Source organism: Hippoglossus hippoglossus, chromosome 2, assembly GCF_009819705.1.
Source record: "Hippoglossus hippoglossus isolate fHipHip1 chromosome 2, fHipHip1.pri, whole genome shotgun sequence".
NCBI lineage: Eukaryota > Metazoa > Chordata > Actinopteri > Pleuronectiformes > Pleuronectidae > Hippoglossus > Hippoglossus hippoglossus.
The window spans coordinates 8,566,161-8,587,255 of NC_047152.1; the positions used below are offsets into that span (position 1 = coordinate 8,566,161).

The 21,095-nt window shown below is 44.7% G+C and overlaps 1 protein-coding gene and 2 long non-coding RNA genes across 4 annotated transcripts in view; 2 read left to right on the forward strand and 1 right to left on the reverse strand.

Moving 5' to 3' along the window:
• The window catches only part of LOC117774891 (beta-1,3-galactosyltransferase 1-like), a 74,335-nt gene extending 64,906 nt beyond the window's left edge, over positions 1-9,429 (forward strand). For both annotated transcript variants that reach the window (XM_034607600.1, XM_034607592.1), the window contains one exon: positions 7,035-9,429. In XM_034607600.1, the coding sequence (XP_034463491.1) occupies positions 7,294-8,280 (987 nt within the window). In that variant the 5' untranslated portion in view covers positions 7,035-7,293 and the 3' untranslated portion in view covers positions 8,281-9,429. The remainder of the gene's footprint in view (positions 1-7,034) is intronic.
• Positions 1-21,095, forward strand: part of LOC117775158 — a 366,941-nt gene that overhangs the window by 331,051 nt on the left and 14,795 nt on the right. The gene's annotated exons all lie outside the window — the stretch shown is intronic.
• On the reverse strand, positions 1,592-21,082 carry LOC117775108. Its single transcript, XR_004616182.1, has 3 exons — positions 20,620-21,082; positions 20,432-20,546; positions 1,592-1,604 (listed from the first exon to the last, which is right to left on the reverse strand). It is a non-coding gene; the product is annotated as an uncharacterized LOC117775108 (long non-coding RNA).

Genomic DNA, 21,095 nt, shown 5'->3' on the forward strand with positions numbered 1-21,095 from the left:
AGCTCGTATCGGAGCTCGACTTGGGAGGTTTTCCACCGAACATCGTCTCGACTTTGCTTTGTGTGCGTCTGTGAGCAGATGTGTGTCGGTGTTAATTGATGCCTGTAGCACAGTGGTTCCTCTGGTGAGCATAAGACCTTTTAATATCACATGTGTGTGTTGTCTGCTGAGACGCAGAGCAGAGGGGTCGAGGGCCAGAGGAGGTTGTGCTGCATGTATGTGCACACACATGAATGAACTCTCTTTTTTTTCAGTTTTGCGTCCATCCTTGAATTTCTTCCCTGCAGAAAAATGTCTGCAGCATCTGACTCTGACTTTCCCGTCTCTTTGAATTTCAGAATACCATCTGGATTTCAGCTTTATGTCTGAAAACAGCTTTACTCACAAGCCGTGTCTTAATTCAGGGGTTGAATCCTTTGGAGGCTGCATTTAAAGACCGAGTCCATCCCTGAGAAACAAGGGCTCTGATAGGTGGATTCTTCTCAGGCCAACATATCCCAGAATTTATTGCGCTAATGTGACGAACCGTTTTCGAATGATGTTATGGCGCCCAGCATTTAGTGTGTAATTCTGTGTTTGCACGTGTGTGTGTTAGATTTTGTGCATGCGATGGCGGTCTCTGTCTCCAGAACATTACCCCCCCACACAATGTTGTGAAAGTCTGATTCATTGCTTTGCGGATGGACGTAACCAAAGGCAAATAGAATTACCCAGAAACACCCTGAGAGAGCCTCCAGAGGCCGGATCAATGGCGGAGAATTTACAAGCTCATCACAGACTCTGGGCCGCTGCAGTTTATAGTGTTGAAGGTGTGTGTGCAGACGCTGTCACAGGGTTAAGGTCAGCGCTCGATTGAAAGAGAGAGAGAGAGGAGAATGGAGGAGAGGTGCAGCGAGAGGCTGGTGCTACATTATGTGTAAACACTGTTTGCCCTCTCAGTTTGTTTTTCAGGTTCCTCTGCATCTGTGCAGCCTCCCAGAGACACATGATTTGCAGGTTATCCGATTTGAGCGGATGTAAAATCTTTGCAGTGCACCACAGTGGACGTACGGCCTCACGTCCATGGATTGAGATGCAGAGCAGATGCTGCCGATTGATTTTCCTTGTTCGTACAAATCTAATTCTGCTGGCAGGTATAGAGACAGTGAGACCGGACTGGATTGGTGAGCGTGACGGTCGGCTAACATTCAAATTCAATAGGTTTCATAAATAGTTGCACTTCTCCACCACCTGAAGCAGTGAAATGACAAATGTGCGTCTTCAGCTTCAAAGCTTGATGCTTTTAATCCTTTTTCTCTATGTTGGTGATTTGTGTTGGAGTCGCGGACGTATACATAAAACATAAAAACAGAAGCAACCTCCAAGTCTGTGCTTTGCTTTGTTGCTTTGTTGTATTTCTGACTTTCTTTAAGTTTGAGGCTTGTGACCAGATGAGCCGTTTAAAGATGAAGACGCTTGGATCCTCGTCCTTTTTACTTCAGCTGTGTTTTGAGGTGATAAGAGGCCGATGTTCATTTGTTCAAAGCACAGGCAAAGTAATACAATAATAATATTAACTGTATTTTAATACCTTACCATTCTAAATGCTTTAGAAAATATGTCCCCTTATGAAACCACATTTAAACTAACCGTGCTCATGAGCCAGGCACTTCCCACTGAACCATCCCACTGCAGATGTGTTGCATTGAGCAAACCACACAGGTGAAGCGTGTGCTGAGCCCTGGATCGTGTAGACGTTTTAAAAAGTGAACAGTGCTGAGCTCCAGGCGCCTGCATGGGCTCTTATCACCGTCTTATTCCACCATATCAATCCTAAACTGCTTTTACCTTCAGCAGCGTCTCTGCAGAAACACGACTTCATCCCGAATTCGTCCGACTGGTGACACATAATGTCTCGTTTTGGTTGCCTCTATAATTCCACTTTCCCCGATGCAGCACCGAGCTGAAATATTGTATAACAGCAGTGTTACCCAGTCGGACAGTGAAATGTATTACCTGCATGAATCAAGCTGTCATTTCCAATTTATGAGGGATTTAAACATGAGTCTGGCCTGTGTGGGGAGCCGGGGAAACTGGGGGAAACTGTTTACTGGAGGCATTGTGTTCTGTCCGTCCTCAGGAAGTCTTCGAGGAAATCCTTTCAAATGTGGTGCAACTGTTCACTTGGACTCACAGAAGAACTTATTAGAATCTGGTAATGAAAGGTGAAGGTCACAGTGGCCTCAAACCCGTTCTTGACCCTGATATCTCACGTCTCAAGGGAATTTCTTAATAGCTTCTTCTTAAAAAGTCTCAAATTGAATTGTCTGAATTTTAGGCCTGTGGGAAAGACTATTATCCTCAATTATAGGGAAGTTTAAGTATTTTTAGTATTCTGGTATTACTTCATATCTGTTGTACATGGCGTAGATCGTAAATTTCCTTCATTGTGGTCTGAACAAGTCTTGAATTTGCAGAAACCCTGGCAACTGAAGGATGGTGGGATACATGGTGGTGGGATCCTGTGTCTTTATACACCCACACACATCCACCTTTGCACATAATTCACAGTTGGTCACAGCTCACCACAAACCCAGTGTCGTCTTTGACCAAGTTTTAACTCAGCAGTCGTGACATCCTGAGTTTTGGCTGCAGTCTGATATGCTCCAGCACAGTTTGGGCTCAAACCGCCACTGAAGTGGGGAGCGGTGCATCAGGCTTCTGTACGGCAGCCAAATCTGTTGGCTGCTATTGATATCCCATTTCCTCTGTCTCTCCTAAGCTGCTTTGCATTCAGATGTTCTCGCACTAAGCCCAGAGTGTCCAGCCTGTGGCCTGCAAATCTCACGATACGCCCGTGCAGCCACACAACCATCGCCGAGCCGCTTATTATCCAGGAAACAAAAGCGTAGCGAGCGCCACACTGGGAGTCGTCCAACCCTGACATGTCAATTGTGCCTCTTTTTTATTAGGTGGGATGCAAACCAATTTGGCCATTGGCGTTAAATTCCTCATTAATTCCCCTTTTGAACGTCCCGAAGCCGACATAATGGGTTTTAGAGTTGGCAGCAGATTGCAGGAAAAGAGGATCAAACGCGGGAACAGAAGACGGGACCGGACAATTCAAAACCTCCTGTTGAGCTTATCGCACATTGGACAGCAGGAGCTCGAGATAAGGTGTTGAGTTATGGACCACGGATGCCGCGTGTCAGCATTTCAGACGCTGAAATGGAAAAGAAGCACAAATGCAACAGCAGTTTTCAGCATTGGAGATTCACAGCACATTCAGATTTGGCTCTCATCGGCCCAGAAGTCCGTTCCTCCAGGGGGAAGCTGCTGTTTGCTCAGTAATCACAAAGCATGCGCAGGCTCTCTAAGACAATATCGCAGAGGCCAGGGTGTATGATAAATATAATGTAGTGCTGGGGAACATAAAAGCAATTATTTCTTGTTTTCATTATCCACTTGAACGATACTCGCAGGTCGTGCCTTCGCTTTCAGACGCTATTACCGCGTCCTAATGCTGCGATGTAGAGGATTTCTCACTGACAGCTTTGCTTAAATCAGCTGCCACCAAAAAGCCACAAGTGACGGAGGCGGCCTCTTCTTTTCCCCTGTCAATCATTACCTCTGTAATATCAAAGCAGGCAGCGTGAATGTGAGATGTCACAAAAGCCCGAGCTGGGAATATGATTTATTTACCTCCTCTCTCACATACATACTTCCAAAGGAGACAATACACGTGTGTTCCTGCAGCAGCGTGCGGCATCCAGCCTTTAGTTTCTCTTATTCCCTCCCTCACTGACTCTCACACACACACACACACACACACACACACACACACACACACACACACACACACACACCCCGAGCAAGGTCACTCCACGCTGCACTAAAGACTGCAATCAATTATCTGGTGCAACATTAAACGAGACTGAAACTCCCACATCCCTGTAGCCTGTGAGCTTCCTGCTCCGTCTTCCAGAGGTCGTTCTACTATAAAGACAACAGAGTGAATGATTCACGTCTAAATCTAAACATGATTTCACTGTGATGTGGAATAACAAGCTGCAGCTGTATTAGTGACTCATAGCAGCAAATGTTATTTTCTTTATTATTTTTTGATTAAAAGGACAAACAACTGTTTCTGTGGCCTCACAGAAATTGTTTTTTCCTCCAGGGAATCCTTTCAAATTTGGTACAACGTTCACTTGGACTCCGAAGATGAACTGATTAGATTCTGGTGGTGAAAGAATCAATGTACAAGACACAAATGATTTAGCAAATAGAGCTTTGTCTGCTGCTTCAGGCTTGATCTTTAAATATGTCTCTCGCCAGTAGGGCGGCATGGTGGTGCAGTGGTTAGCACTGGAACCTCACAGCAGGACAGTTTGAATCCTGGTCTCTCCTCATGTCTACGTTGGATTTAGATACTCCTCCATTTAGAAGCAGCAGACTTCTAAAGTGACTTAAATGATAAATCACTCATCTATTGTTGTCAGGTGGATTTTCCGTCGATCGATTGATGAGCTGTCGGAGCCCTCGACAGGATCAAAGTGTCTCATCTTGAAAAGCTCAGTGTCTACCTCGCTCTCTGTGGCCTGTCAGCGGCTGGGAAACGTTTGATCACTGTATCCTCAGTATTTTACGAGCCGTCCACACACAGGCGATCACCATGTGGAGTCTCGGAATCAGTGCGCGGCGTAATGAGGCAGCGGCCAGCGCAGTATGAGGTCACTAAATTGACTTCCTGGGGAGTTACATCCAAAACACTGGAGCCGTTAATGCCGGCGTACTGCAGACTGCGTTTCTCCCCCCCGCTGCTTCCTGTCCGTCTTTCTCTGTCAATGCGCTGCCATGACAACCGGTTCAGATTAGCATGTCATTAACATTAAGCCCAGTGAACGGGAGTTAATGATAACTGTAATTATTACGCTTTCATGTTTTATTCCTGCCTTTTCAAGAGTTAATACCTGGTTTTACTGCAGAATTTACAAACGCTGCCGTCTTGTGCATTTGGAGCCACGACTTCACCTCCTTCATGTGGCCGTGCAGTTGAATCTCTCCAGACAGTTGAATCTGTGTAGCCACGCCCAACTAACCACTAACCACAAGTTAACAGTGATATTACCAACTCTTTCCTGCTGCAAAAACTTTATCACCTCCATCTAAGAATGTGATCTCACGCCCTGATGTTCCGTCTGAGGTGTAATACATTCAGGAGAGGACCTCTGCACAGCACTAATGTAATTCAAAGTGACACGGCGGCGTGAAATGACACGGCCGTCTTTCATTTTGCTCTTGGGGGGAAGTTGGTCTCAGGACTTTGTGAGGTGCATCACCCAAAGAGGATATCGGTTAATCTGGGCTCCGAGGGAGACAGGAAGAGGAATTAACCGATAGATCCTCCTCCGGAAACAACGGAGGTGGGAAAAAAGGCTGATGTGCAAACAGGAAGAAGGGAAAGAAAGGGAGTGAGGTCAATGAGAGGGGGTGAATGTGATGATTTAGTGATTTTGTGTTGGAGAGAGGGAGGAAGAGGAGTGGAGGAAGAGGAGATTGAGCAGCTTTAGGAAGACTGATGGTGGTGGAAGCTGTCAGTAAGTTAGAGGTGAGCTCCGAGGAGAGGAGAGGAATACTCCCCCCCCGCCGGGAGACAAAATGACAGAGGAGAGAAAAGGTAGAGGTTGTTTAGGATGATGTGAGGAAAGAGCAAGCGCGTGTGGGGGGGACCTGAAATGAGAGAAAAACAACAGAAAGCCAGAGGGATGGAGAGCGAGACAAAGGAAGACGCGCGGGGAGGTAGTGAGACATATAAAGATGGATCAAGCAGCCACTGGAGTGGAGAAGCGGAGAGTGATTGAGGGGATGGAGCGGGAGGGAGGTGTGGAAAAGCAGCCATGATGAGATGGATTCTACTGGACCGTGAGATTGATGACTCTGCTCCACAAAGAGAGGGAAGAGATAGTGGAAAACGAGGGGAGGAAGGAGAGAAAAGTCCTGATGAAAAGAAGCGCAGTGCCCCCGCAAGACAAGAAAAGCAACTGATAAAAGAACGAGGGAGTTTTTATCTCAGCTCTTCCATCTGAAAACACAAGCAGCATCTCTGCACATTTCAGTATCTCTAATAGGATCTGTAGCACTTTTTTGTTCGTCGTCAGTTATGCATGGAGAATAAAACTTATTTCTGCAGTATAGGAGCCGAGCCGCCGCCGCTGCATCACAAGAGATTATGTGCAAAGAAAAGTCGGTTTAAAAAGAAGGATTAGATGTAGTTTGGCTTTTTTGACGCCGAAAGAACCAGCGTATTAGTTTTCCGTCACTGCCCCTGAATGCAAACCGACATTTAAATACTTTGGATACAATAAACGCCAAGTTTTTTAAATCCTATTCCATATTTAGAGCTTAAATTCAGCCCCTTATGGTCCGTGAGTGTGACCAATTAGAGTCGTAATTCTTAACGTTGCCGGACTTCTGCGGCGGCGCCTGTCCGGCTAACGAAGGAGCAGCTCGTTACAGGGTAAAATATGTAAAATCCACATTCCGGCACCGACTGAGGTAGAGAGAGAGAGGATGGGTGAGGAGGGGAGTAAATGTTGGGGGGGTGAGACCAGGAGAATGAGAGGTTGTGGATATTAATCTTCTCCCATGATAACGTTTTACTTTCACCTTCTCTCCCTCCTCCTCTTCCTCTCAGGCTGTCAGATGGGTTATGATTTGCCAGCCTGTGTCTGGTGGAGGAGGGATAAGACGGAGACGAGCAGTGTTTGCAAACAGAAAGTGGTCGGAGGAGAGGGAGTAGAGATATTCACTTCTTATCAGAGGCGCTGATGGAGTGATCTGGTAACTGTGGTCCACCAGTGGATGGATGTTCCACGCTGTGACGAATGCAGAATAGTAAATATTGTTAAATATGTCACGTGTATTACTGTCTCTCTATGAAAACTAGATAAAAGGGTGTTGGCTGCATCCACCATGTTTATCTCCCTGCTGCAGTCTACATTCACAGTTATGAGTAATGCTGCCTCTCTCTGTGTTTTCTCGTCTTCTTCCAGATGCCGTCGCCGAGCGCTGAGACCTCCGTGCCGGCTGCGATGGGACACAGTAAGGCCGTGGACACGATAACAATCCTCTGCAGTGTTACCTTTCAATCCCAGCGCCATGTCTAGACGGTAGATTGGTCCCTTATCTGACCTTAATGTCAGCCGTGTTGCCGTGGCAGCCTCAAGCTGCACTGCCGGATCAACCCATGGAGGCGTGGCCTGAACACCCCCCACACCGCTGCCCCTGGTAACACCAGCCAAATGAACAGCGATGCCTTCTAAGGTCTCCTGCTTGTACCTGCTGACAGTGGTTTGTTGGGCCAGCGCTCTGTGGTACCTGAGCCTGTCCCGCCCCTCCACCTCCTATGTGGGACAGGTGAATATCCCTGTACGCAACGCGCCCAAGTTGGGCAAGAACGACACCTTCGGCAACATCCGCACGCGCTCGCTCAACCCGCACGACTTTGACTACCTCATAAATGAGGCGAAGAAGTGCGAGGCGGAGCCGCCATTCCTCGTCATCCTCATCAGCACCACTCACAAGGAGTTTGACGCCCGCCAGTCCATCAGAGAGACATGGGGCGATGAGAGCACGTTTCCGGAGGTGCGCGTGGTCACGCTCTTCCTGTTGGGCCGCAGCACCGACGCCGTTCTCAACGAGATGGTGGAGCAGGAGAGTCAGATCTTTCACGACGTGGTAGTGGAGGATTTTATCGACTCGTACCACAATCTGACGCTGAAGACGCTGATGGGCATGCGTTGGGTGGCCACCTTTTGTTCCCAGGCTCAATATGTCCTGAAGACGGACAGTGACATTTTTGTCAACATGGAGAACCTCATCTACAACCTCCTGAAGCCCACCACCAAGCCCAGGCGGCGGTACTTCACCGGCTATGTCATCAACGGTGGGCCAATCAGAGACATGCGCAGCAAGTGGTACATGCCCAGGGATCTCTACCCTGAGAGCAAGTACCCGCCCTTCTGCTCCGGCACCGGGTACATCTTCTCCGCGGACGTGGCCGAGCTCATCTACAAGACTTCGTTACACACCAGGCTGCTGCACCTGGAGGATGTGTACGTTGGCGTGTGCCTCCGTAAGCTCGGCATCCATCCCTTCCAGAACAGCGGCTTCAACCACTGGAAGATGGCCTACAGCCTTTGCCGCTACCGCCGCGTGGTCACCGTCCACCAGATCTCGCCCGAGGAGATGCACCGCATCTGGAACGACATGACCAGCAAGAAACACCTGAAATGTTAGCAGGACTGTTGGCACTCGCACCAGCGGAGGAGTCGGGGAGGATTGAATTTCATTACCCGCTCCTCCGCTGGTCAGCACCGAGCTGAAGGAACGATATTGATGAAGAGTCCGGGGCTTTTGTTTCTACCGCAGACTGCTTTGTCAGGAGTGTCTGCAGCTGCAAGGCCACAATAAAAACTCTGCATTACTCCGAGTTCCCCTCTTTTCAAGGTGCTGCTCAGCTCAGACTCTCAAATCGGGCACGAGATTGGATTCATTTTCGAAATGTGTGAAACCATCACTTTTATAGGAAATTACACCACAGCAGCAACATTCGATTAAAAATAAACGGCAGCACTTGAAGTTGTCACGTCTCAGCTCGAACTATGAATGTTCCTGATGTGTTTTCAGTCGTTGTACTTACTGAACGAGGTGTCGATGTTGGATGTACCGTCTGGTAGCGCATCACGAGGACCACGCTGAGTTCCCGGTGTGAAGACTCGGCTGAAACATGGCGTTCTTACTCTGTGGATTGGTTTCAAGGAGCCGACCTGTTTGCCTCTGTAATATTTCAGAATTAGACATATTTTCTTACAGCAGAACCACCGCGGAACATTTCTTCAACACTGTGAAGATGTCGGCTGCTCGCATTCCCAAGTGAATGTTACTTCTGTGACCGTGTATAATGTGGTTATTTGTCTCAGGCGCTGCAGTGTGCTGTTCTATTTTCTATTACTTGAACATGAAGAACAGATTCACCAGTGGGAGAGTGTGCCGAAGACAAATATCACACTTTGGAGTGCTTTCTTCTTTTCAATTACTTGAGATTAAATAAACTGCTTTTGTAAGACTTGATATTTTATTTATTACAGAAAACCACATAAAAGTTTTTATTCCAGTCGGTTTAATATGAATTCCCTGTAAGTTAATACGCCCACGTGCATATTGGGAAACTCGATTATACCCTGAATTGTTTCTGCAGAAATCAAAGTGTCTCATCAGAAGCGCAGCTGCTCGGTTTGAAGCGAGTCGCAGCTCCCGACACGTCACAGGCGAAGCTGCTGGAACTTGAAGTCTCAACAAGAGGAAGCACTGAGGGGATTTTAATGTCAAAATAAAGTGCAGACAGTTTTCAGCACCACGTTTTGGTTTTTGCATCAACGGTTCATTTAATTGTTTGATTCATTATAGACAATGTTTTTTTCAAATGGCTTCAGAATGGAAAATGTATGGTAAAAATTATTTACTTTTTTAAAGTATGGAAATAGCGTAAATACGTCAGTGGCAGGTACATCAGTGAGTTTTTATCAGCCATGTGGTCAAGGATTATTATTATTTCACTGTCAGAACAGAGTTACTGACGGACCTCTTGATTTGAAGGCCTGTCCAGAGCAAACTCATCTATAAAACACGTCAGTCCTGCTTTATTGTTCCACCACTTCCTTCATCATAGTGATGATGAGCTCAAGGACACGTACCAGTGGACAGTTGTCTGATCCCACAATGTGTCACACACTCTGCTGCCCTTAAAGTTTACATTTAAAATTCACTTTTCCTCCCAAATAATTGATTTTATGTAGTAATTTCAAAAGAAAGAAACTATTATCGTATATATAACTTTAACAATTCATGTGTGTGTGTTTGCAAATCAACAAATCATCACCATGCAACATTACTATAATTAGGTTGCTCAGCCTCTGATGCCTACAGGTGTGTGTGTGTTTGTGTGTTTGTGTGTTTGTGTGTGTGTGTGTGTGTGTGTGTGTGTGTCTGCGTCTGCGTCTGCGTGTGTCTGTGTCTGTGTCTGTGTCTGTGAACTCTTTGTTCCAGCATCAGCATCATCCTCTGACGGAGCAGCAGCACGGCTCCTGTGGGACTCGGTGCCAGAGAAATGAAAAGTGTCTTCTGTTCTGTTCTTGCAAAGATAAACATAAAAATGTGGGAAGCACTTGTGGCGCCGCTCCGTCCTCCAACTGTTTCACTCGGAAATCTGGTGGGAGCTTGTCGGCAGGAAACACACCAGCGCCGTTATGATTTCTTCATAATAAAACGACTCCCAGATGGCGTCTTTACTTCAAATGCGTCTTTTTTATGTGTTTTTGCAGCTGAAATATAATTGAAAACGTTTTATGGGAAAGAACTGCCACAGTGTGTCGTCAGTTAATGGATTTATTTAGCACCCTAGCACATATGTGAAGTAATAGTTATTCACAGCCTCTCATCTTCACTGCTGTGTTTTGCATTCCCCTGATCGCGCCCTATGGCACATGCAATTTGAGACGATGTGCTGAGTAATAGAACGTCTACGCTGTAAGTGGCCAAACAACCCAGTGGTGGAGCGTTTAAATGGCCAAAGCTCGGGGAAAATGAAAAGCGAGTGATTATTCCGAGGATTGTGCTAAATGAAGCTCATAACGAGCGAGGCGGCGTGCTCGACAATAAGGAATCCGATTTCTAAACAAACCTTTGCAAGAGTGGAAACACGACACTATTAGGACCTTGAGGTGTATAGACTGGAGGCAAGTTTCCTAATGCTGCATAATCTCCTGCAGAGAAGCATTTCTATCATGTCTTCCATTCACCTGTTCAGTGACCTCCTCCTGACCTGTCCTGTGAGCCGCAGGGTGCATGTGTACAGGAAAATAGCCGTGGAATAAAGTGGTGGTGTGCAATCTGTGCAGGCGTAGTTGAGTCAAGGTGAGAGAAAGGGGCTGAGTGAGAGCAGCTGGAGAGAAATCCTCCAGGAGAAGTGGTGTCAGCGTGATGCTGCGATGCATCAGGATGCTGCAGCTGGAAGTGGCATTTTCATTCTGGATCTGTCGGATGTTCAAAGACGGTCAAAGTGTCATGATTGGCAGCTGAGACTGATTTGGAATCGGTGGAGTGCGTTTATCGGCAGGAATCTGCTTCCGCGGCTCCGTACCCTGATCGCAGCTGCACAGACTCTGGCTCCAAATGATAAAAAAAACTCCAAATGATAAAAAAACTATCCCAGGATTTTTTGCAGCTGCAGTTAGTGCTTTGTCTCAAAGTACAAACTGGTGACACAAACAGGAAATCCTCCGTAGACCAGACCATCTCGATTCAGCCTTTTTCAACCTCATCAGTACACAGCTATTGAGTCCTTCATTAAATTAAAAGAATATTGAATTCTTTAAGTAGATACCTCTAAACAAATTCATTATTTACCACTTTGTTTTCTGTCGTGTCACCTAGAGCACGACCACCAGCTCAGATCAACACATTGTGTTCAACAATCAAATCCCAATTCTAATAATTAGAATAAAGCAGATAACACTGAGATAATTTACAATTTCTGCTCAGCATTGCAATTTCTCAATCCGTCATTCATCTGAGGCAGAAGATGGCTGCAGATGTGGGTCAGTTGTTGGTGGACGCTGCAGCCAGAGATGCTCATTACTGCTAATAAACCTCCAGACAGCTGAGGAGGCGCGCACGAGGCAGGTGGAGCCACAGGAAGTGGAGTCAGACAACGTTATAGTGATGAATTAGTCATGGACAACGTGAAAGTGATATTTACTTCCTGCTCCCTGAGACTGAAAAGGTCAAACATCACAGAATCACTTAAGACTCAAATTTCAATGTGTTTTTAAGTGACTCCTCTGCAAAACAAATCAATGGCGGCGCGTGGTCACTTGGGGTTTCACAGGCTCACATCGTTCCACGTGTCCTGCAGCGGGACTTAACCCCTAACAACTCCGACATGTAAAGCAAAACTTAAATATTGATATCAGGTTATCCCGTCCTTGCCGGTGACAGCACTTCAGCAGCATGAATTATTTTCTGTCATTGGTAACAGATAGATGGGATTTAAATAGGAAGCATACATCAGGGCGTGAGGCAGGGGCGCCACGAGCACTTGACAGAGATAAGTGTGACAGCCGGGCAGAATTTGAATTGCACGAGCGATAAATTAACTCTTAATGGTGTTGGACAGAAGCCGATCTCTTGGAACCGGTGGAGGCGCAGAGCTGAACCTCACCTTATTCCAAAAGCAGCAGGTACATATTTATGACCTGCTGCACGCTGGGGGAGGAACATTTGCATGTGTGCATGAGAGCGGAGTCTCATAAATACCTGATGGGCTGGTGAGCGTCAAGATCATTTGATTCAGAGGCAGGTAGAGGTACAAGCTTTTTCATAACAGCCTGGCTCTGTACTTGATGTCAGTCCTTTTTATATTTTAGCATATACCTGGGGAAAGTATGCAGCTCATGTTTATCGGTCCTGAAGGCAGCGTGCAGAGGGTCTGGGAGTGAGTCTGTTTGATGTGATCCTTGTATTCCTTTCATTCCACATCCAGTCAGTCAGCGCAGCTCGAGCAGCCGCTCCAGAGCCACTGAGGCACTGAGGCAGTTTACAGCGTGAGACAGAGTCGAGCGGTGACCCTTCTTTATGTCTCTGAGCCGGAGACAGCCAGCGGCCGGAGGGATGATGTTTCCTGGGCGTCCATCCTGATGTCTGTCCCATTCTTGTCCACACGATATGTCAAGAACGCCATGAAAGTTGGTGCAAACGTTCAATTAGACTCAAAGATGAACTGATTAGAGTTTAGTGGTTGAAAGGTCAAGATTCCTGTGACCTTACTAAACGTGTTTTTGGTCTTGTGAACGCAGCGTCTCAGGAATTCCTCGAGGCCATTTCTCCAAATTTGGTACAAATGTTCAATTGAATGTGAAAATGAACTGATTCGATTTTTGTGGTTGCAGACGTCGCCCTATAGGAGAGATTGATGTTAAATAATAGGCTGATAGATATTGAGCGGGAGCAGGAGAGGATTAGAAACAACTTGTCCAAGCAGCCGTAATTTAACTTCTCTTCTTCCAAACTTTCTTTTTTCTCTGTTCGATACAAAAGCTTTTCTCTCTTTATCACCGGGTCATTGACTTTGATTAAGTTCCTTCAGTCCACTGCACAAAGACTTTTACCATTGATTTGTCAGGTTTGCTTACTTTAACATCTCCCGCATCATCTGCAACAGAGACCTGAGCTGCTTTGACTCTAAGATGCTGTCGTAGCTCGTGGACTCAACACGGGGCTTTTTCCAGTCATTAGCTGCGGCCCACACCACTCTGCGAGGGCCCGTGGGGAGTAATTGCCTCATTTGGGAGGTAATTAATCTCTATTAAAACCACATCCATCTTAGGCCGTTACCTCACACACATCTCACACACAGTTTTGCGCTTCACAACACAAACCGCCGGAGAACATGCCGGGAGATCCAGCGAGGGGAGGAGGTTGAAAAGACGACTGCTTTCCAGGAGGGGGAAATAAAGAGGTGGAGAAAAGTGTCCGAAAAAGATGTAGAATCTCACTTGTGCAATTCTGTTTTCCCTTCAACTGCATATTTGACAGATTTGTCCCCTTTTTCGTTTGATTTCTGTTTCTCCCACCACCTTTCCTCATCTCTCGCTGCCTGTGATAGTCTAAGCCGGGCTTAAGCTTCCATCTACTCTCTCTGCCTCCTTCCATCTCTCTCCCTCTCTCTCAGTTCCTCCGTCTGCTGCTGTTCTTACCGCCAGGCCCCAGAAATCCTCTGCAGATGCCTGAGAGACCGACTGTTGACAGACAACACGGCTTTAAACGTGAAAACAAGGCTATTTCGAGCAGGGATTGCATGAATTCATAGGCAGATGTTTTTCTTTGCACTTGTTTGACATTTTTCTGCAAACTTGTCAACACAAAACGCTTTGTGAGGGAAGCGCGGAGGAAAATGCAAACATTTTGTGCCTGTCACAGTGACGGCTTTCATCCGAACATGTTGCATAAACTGCACACGGACAAATATAACACTAAACTTCTCATGTTTCCTAATTGCCTGCAGCTCCCAGCGTTTGGAGCGTGGATAAATGCAGCAACACAGACAGAACAATGACGTTAATATTCAGGCCACTGCTCAGTTCAGTTATTCTCCAAATAAAAAGACACTTTTGGGTGAAATTACCTTCAGCTTCAATAAGATAACACAATTTCAGAGATAACTTCATCAGACAGAACAGCACCGTGAATCCCAATCACATTCCAGCTGGACCCTTTCAGAGAAATCAATCTATTCTCCCACTTATCTGACAAAAAGCGAATAATCGTACCTGAGGCCATCGGCTGCATCGCTTGTAATTGTTCTCTTGGAATGCAGCAGCAGTCGGATGACGTAAACAGGTCCCACGTCCATATCATCCATGTTGGGTCATATCGCCAAAGCAGGAAGTAAGATGCTTGTGTTGCCGGGGGGGGGATTTTAAGTGTTTACAGACCTGCAATTCAGATTTGCCTCTTTTATTCACCTGAAGTGAATATTTCCTTTCTTCTCTTCCCTTTTCTCCACTGAGACGATGTAAAGCCACATTTCTGTATAATCTGCTCCGTGCTCCGTTCCTGTGCCAGCGCTTGATTTGCTCTAATTAAATGCGACTGACAGTGTTTACGCATTAGAGAAGAACAAAGATGCAGCTGATTGAACAACAAAAGACAAATTATTCCAACCACTTTACTCTCAGTTAGTGTTTTTGACATAATCCTCGTCTCTGGACCACACCGCAGGGGAAATATCATGTTTTGCATCATTTAGGAGAATTAAAACCAGTATCATTCTCCTCAGTGTTTTCAAAACTTTATTTGTAGGAGAAAAATATCAAGACCAGAGAGTTGGGTCACACATTTAATTCAGAGTTGGAGTGAAAGTTCCCTGAATCTCTTTGTATGTGATTCTTTTCCTCAACCGTTCTCAGCCTGATGTTTGTGCCACTCCTTCAATCATTTCATCTCCCTTTCATTCCTAGTCCTTTCCATCAGTCTCACAAACGCAGGGACACCTAAAAAAGAAAAAATACAAAAAGGTGACTGACAATGTGAAATCCTGAAATAAATTCAATCAGGCCTCAAGTGTCCAGCTGACTGATGGCTGCTGTTACTCAGCTCAAGGTGCTCTGGTTGTGACGTTTAGAAGAAACTGACTCTTCTGCCTCGCTGGCTTCTTCATCTCTCCAATCGGTTCCAGTTTACTTAAACAGGACGACTGTTCTGGGTCCCAGTGCTCTGGAAGATGGTCATCAATGAAATGAAGTGGTGGTGGTCCCGTGTCAGTGGGGGATGCGACAGCTCGGGGCTGATGGGAGATAATCCCAGGACAGGATGACCCCGGCAGAGAGAACTTCTCCAGGCTTCGTGATTATTGTAACCTTGTCTGGCGCCACGTGACAGATCCACGAAAACACAAACACGTGTGAACGATGTCATTGTCTCTTCCCACCACCCCCACCACCCCGAGCAGTATCGACTCCAACAGCCACACCGGGAAGGAGAGAGCAGCTTTCCAAATCATGACAAATCACCCTTTACCAGCGGCTGAAGCTCCTCAGGGGGCTGGAACAACAGTGTCGCCTCAGATGAGGAAGGAGGCAGCTCACCGACAGAGAATCGTTGAACCTGGCGACAGCTTTTACTTTCATGTGATCACGTCTCTTTATTCATGGAGCTCTCTGAGGTTCGTCAGGGAGACGGAGGCCGAACGAAGTTTCCCACTTTAATCGGGCTTGTTTTCATCTTGGGTTTTCGGTTTCATGTTTTGACATTTGTGTTTTCAACCTGTTTTATGTTGCATTTAGCTTTCGAATGTTTTTAATTCAATGGAAAATCAGGAAAACAGACCGCACTCACTTTCATGTATATCCTCTCACTCGTGCAAAGAGACGTTGTAGACACATCTGTTATTATAACTCATTGTTGTGCAGAAGCAAAGGGTTATTTTCCACAGATAATAACAGTATTTAGTCTTGTACAAATGATTGAGGCTCAGTTGTTTCTCCTGCAGCTGCCTCACTCCCCATCCGGAATTTACAAGTGAAGAAACAAGTTTTTCTTCACCCTTAAGTTAGTTCAATTAATTAAAATTCACAACCACATTAGGCTCATGTGGTTTGATGAAGTTATTTATACGTTCATTAACACAAGTAGCAAAGAGCGGCCGTCAGCCTGCAGGAAAGTGCTGCAGTTTCTGCACAGAAATGGTATTTCTGCAAATTGCACATTTCATTATCAAAGGTACAGCAACAGGCGCCCTCTTGGTTTGGTCGTACTTTGAAGTCAGTCGTTCGCGGCTCACGCAGCGGGACGTCAAAGCCACGTCGCTCGACGAGCATCAGGCGAACTCACAGGTTTTCTGCCGAGCGTCACTCCCAAGGTCAATGATGGCCTGGTTTACTGAGGAGCTAATGCTAATCCTGCTAATGGGTCTGTTCAGGGACTGTATCTGATGGAGAGTTTGCTCGCAGACAGCACAGTATTTAGGCTGCGACACGTGTTATCGCAGGTTATTTCAAGGGGATTGAACGAGGGGATGTGTGAGGAAGTGGAGCTGAAATGAGAAATATCAGCTGCGCAGGGGGTGTAACAAATCACGCAAGGTTAAAGATGGTCGCCCTGCGCTCCCAGGAGCAGGAGCAGCAGCTGCATCGACAGAGAACACGGAGCCACGGTGAAGCTTAGTGCGGCTTTCCACTCGGTTTTTATTCCTCCCTGAGGCTTGTTGTTCCATCACCGGGGTCAGCAAAGACCCGAAGAGCCCATAACATCCTCCGGTTTGCAGACGACACATTACGCCTCAGCATCACCCAGTTAATTAGGAGACGTGCTCTTCCACTGAGCAGCAGCCAAGGTCAAAGAGCTGCATGTGGCGCCGCGTGAGATCAGATCCTGATTGGCCGGCGTGCTCAGAGAATCCCCGGCTTTCACCCTCAAACCCACGTGGAGGAAGGCTGTGCACGCAAACTTTATTCCTAAATGCCAAATGGCACATTAGGGAGGTTTGCTTCAAATCCATTAGAGAAAATAAACACACTGAACTTGTTATTTAGAAACTTAAAGGTGATACAGGTCTAATAAAGAGGAGCTGCTTGATATAAAGTCTCCAACAAGCACAACCTCAAATTACCGCTTCATTGTGATAAACTCAGCCAAGGCCAGTGCAGCCTTTTATAATTAAAATCCTGCTTTTATAATTGTGATTTTTTACCAGGTTAGAAATAAGTTAAAATATATTTTGTTTATACTTGAAATTGAAGTGATTTCAAAAGGTCTTGATGGTGAATGTTGGGAGAACTGCTGTCGGTCTGACTTTCTCTTACCAAATATGATAAATAAGTATATTATTACTACTTTAAACAAGTAATTGCATTGCTAGAATATCTGATTACTTTGTTTAAAGTCAATCAAAGGTCCTTTTAAAGTAACATCAAAGCCTCCAAACATCGGTAGTTTGACATTCTGACGTTTATTGGTTGCCCAGCAGAGTTCGGCTACATCCATGCTGCCTTACTCACTTTCTGTGGACCTTATTCTCGGGGGCTGGTTGGAGAAATGCTGCAGAAAGTCCGGAGGCTCTCACTCGGACATTTGCGTTGTCACGTGCCTCCGTAGAATATGAGGAGCTTCTCTGGAGGTCAGTGTCTGGAAGCAGCTTCAGCCGCCTCATGAATAATTAAATTCTAACAGGATCCTCCTCCGACCCTCCCTGTGGTCACAGTTAATGTTATTGCTGCTGTAATAACGATTATGATAATGAAAAACTTTAATGCTAATGGCCGTCATCAGTAATGATAAAATTAGGCTGGTGTTATATTGTCGCTGCTTCTCACTTCCCCTCGGGTTAATGATACATCTTCCAGTCTGGATTTATTTCAACATGACGACTGTAATTTGGGTTTTATGGGACGTGCGTGTTTGAGCCAGAAGGAAAACGAGACATCAGCAGTTTTTAATATTGGCCCTGAAGATTTAATCAATACAGACGCGTGTTACATCACCTAATTTCCCGTTCATGACAGAATTAAACAGAAAACAAATACGAGATGGAACAATCTATTGGTTTAATGTTCCAACACAATTATAGGGTGAGTGTGTGGACTCTGTTTATGCTCTGTGTCCTGAAGCCACGTTCAAACTCTGACTCGACGCCACCACCAGGCAACAAAAACAAGGGGCTCCTCCGTCTTATTTACTGCTCCTGCGAGCCGACCAATTTGCCGGCGTCCACTCAGTGAGCTGTAATGGCTTCTGGCCTGTCAGCACTTTAAATCCTTCAGAGACCCTCCTGTCCGGTTCACAGTGGGTGAGACCTGGGCAGACAAACAGTGAAACAAACGATCCCTGTGGGAAATTAAGAGGGGATGTAATTATGAGAGGTGGACATCATAACCTGCACTAAATAAAGATGAATGTGTGTAATCTGAGTTTACTGGGATCCCCGTTCTTGTTCAGCTTAATGAATGATTATCTTTATTTTTTTTAAACAACAAGACTACCAAGCGATAATGGAGATTTAAAAGGCATATTGAGCCTTATATATTGTGAATATTACAATATTATGAGAGTAATTTCTTAATATTACAAGAAGAAAGTCGTAATATTACGATTAGAAAGTACGATCTTTTAACCAGAGAGAAGTTTTACTTTATCGAGAAAAAAATCATAATTAAATTTGATTAAAATGTGTAATTTAATAAGAAAAAACTTGTGAATCATAATTAAGCGAGAATAAATGTTGTAATTTTGTAATTTGTGGGAAATTTGAACTTTATTCTTGAGATGTTATGGTTTTATTCTTTGAAAATTACGACTTTACTCTCTGAAAATTATGACTACATTCCTTATACTTTATTTTAATACTTTGTTCTTGAAGAATTATGACTTTATTCTTGAACTCTCCCCCCAAGAAATCCCTAAAGTTTCAAATCAGAAGAAAACCTCAGAGTCCACTAACATCCACTAAGATTCGAGACCATAAAAGAAAAACACTCACTATTCACTGTGTTGTGTTTATGTGAATATATACAAAGACTCACCAACACAGACACATCACACAGCCTCCGACGCCTGTTCCCATCAATCAGACCTGCATTGACACGCGGCGGCACAAAGTCAAACACTGTCCTCTCTCTGAATGGATTGGCAGGAGAAGCTGCGAGATTAGATTGCATCTGAGGAATGCTAATTCACCAGGAGTCTGGGTCTGGAGATGTCGTGATTAAAGACTCAATTTCCCTGAGGTCAGTGTGGCGTGATGGCATATTACTACTAACTGATGGAGTGTCTCTGACATCTGCACCCGTCACAAGCGGCGGCGGCGGCCCTTAGTTAACATGGAATGGAGACGCCAGCTTGTGCGTCGGATTAAATATTCCTGTCAGTGTCGAGAATTAATTCAGTGGCGGAGTTCATGAGTAGCTGTGTTGTGTTATCAAACTGGTGAAGAAGAGGAGGCAGAGGCCGGCAGTCGTCATCTCCACGTAGCAGGAAGACCCCGATCCTGTTTATTCTAGTTTTATAGTTCTATCTAGTTTGGTGTTGAAAGGCCAAGTAAGATATGCGAAGGATGATGCGGTTTGAATCTGATTTGAAAAGTAAAAGTTTGCAAGATAGGATGGTGCAGGCGTTGCATTTATTTCAATATCTATTGTCAGTTTTTGGTGTATTGAGAAACGCTGATTCTGCTCTACAGGCTGAATATAGGGGGGGGGGGGGTGATAAGATGAAGAGTTCATGAGCTATGTGTTCCAGACCTTTGTGGAATCAGTCTGTGGATATACCAGACATTTAATGATATCGTTAGTTCTACTAGTAAAACGTAAAATAAAATGTTATAATGATTCATTAGTTTCTTTGAGACGATAAAATAAATTAACCTGAAAACAACATAAAAGTCACGTTAATCATCACTTTCCTGCACCGACGAGGAAAAACCTTCACACACGTAGACGTTTATCTTTATTCATGGTATGTTGGACAAAATGTGATTTACTTAAACTCTACTGTGCAATTACATTTATTCACAGTTTAAATTAAGGCCAATTATAAAGAAACTAATTGTAACAGTTTGTTTTTCATCAGCAACAACTTCATTACAAGGAAATACAAAGAATCAGTTGGATTAATAAACTGTGTTTCAGTCCCAAAACACACATCTGCACTTTATGACATATTTACAGTCCCATATTACTTTTCATTTCATTTCCAAAAAATAAAGAAATAGGAAAATCCATTCAGAATAACATTTAAAAACGTCTTTATATTTGTTGGTTGCTGTTGTCGAAGTTTTGTAAAAATGTTCCATCACAAGTCATAATTTAAAAGTTTGAATTAATACAGATAAAAGTACTGATTAGTTTGTATATTATATGACTGGATTATTAATATAGAGTACTAGCATTTTACTTATTGAAGTCAATGTCTAATTTATAATAATACATATATACAACAGAGTATTAAAGCCACTAATAGGGAAAAATAATAATGTTGTAATTTTATGTGAATAAAGTTCAAAAGAAGTGGAACTCTAGAGAGAACTGGTTCTCCTTGCTGCTTATATAAAAAATGTCTGTTTTTTCTCGTTAAAATACAACCTTATTCTGGTAATATTATGACTTTCTTCTCAATTACGGCTTAATTCTCAGAACATTACGACATTATTCTCTTCATTATGGCCTTCAAACTTGGTCGAGGCTGTGAGACGAATGTAGTGGAGTAAAAAGTACAATATTTCCAGTGTGAAGTAACATAAAAGGGGGAATACTGAATTAAGTACTTAGGTAACTAGAGTAAATGTACTAAATAACATTTTACTACTCGCTTCAAGGCACAGTCATTCATATGACCTGTGGGATTCAGACCTGTGACACACTTGGCACATGAACGTGCACAAACAAAGATCTGAGTTAGAATACCTCAAAATAAATACTGAGTGACCAGGAGTAACTTCCTCTTGAACACAGTTTCCATACTTAGAGTGAAGCATGGCTCCATGTTGTGTCCTCTCTTGATCA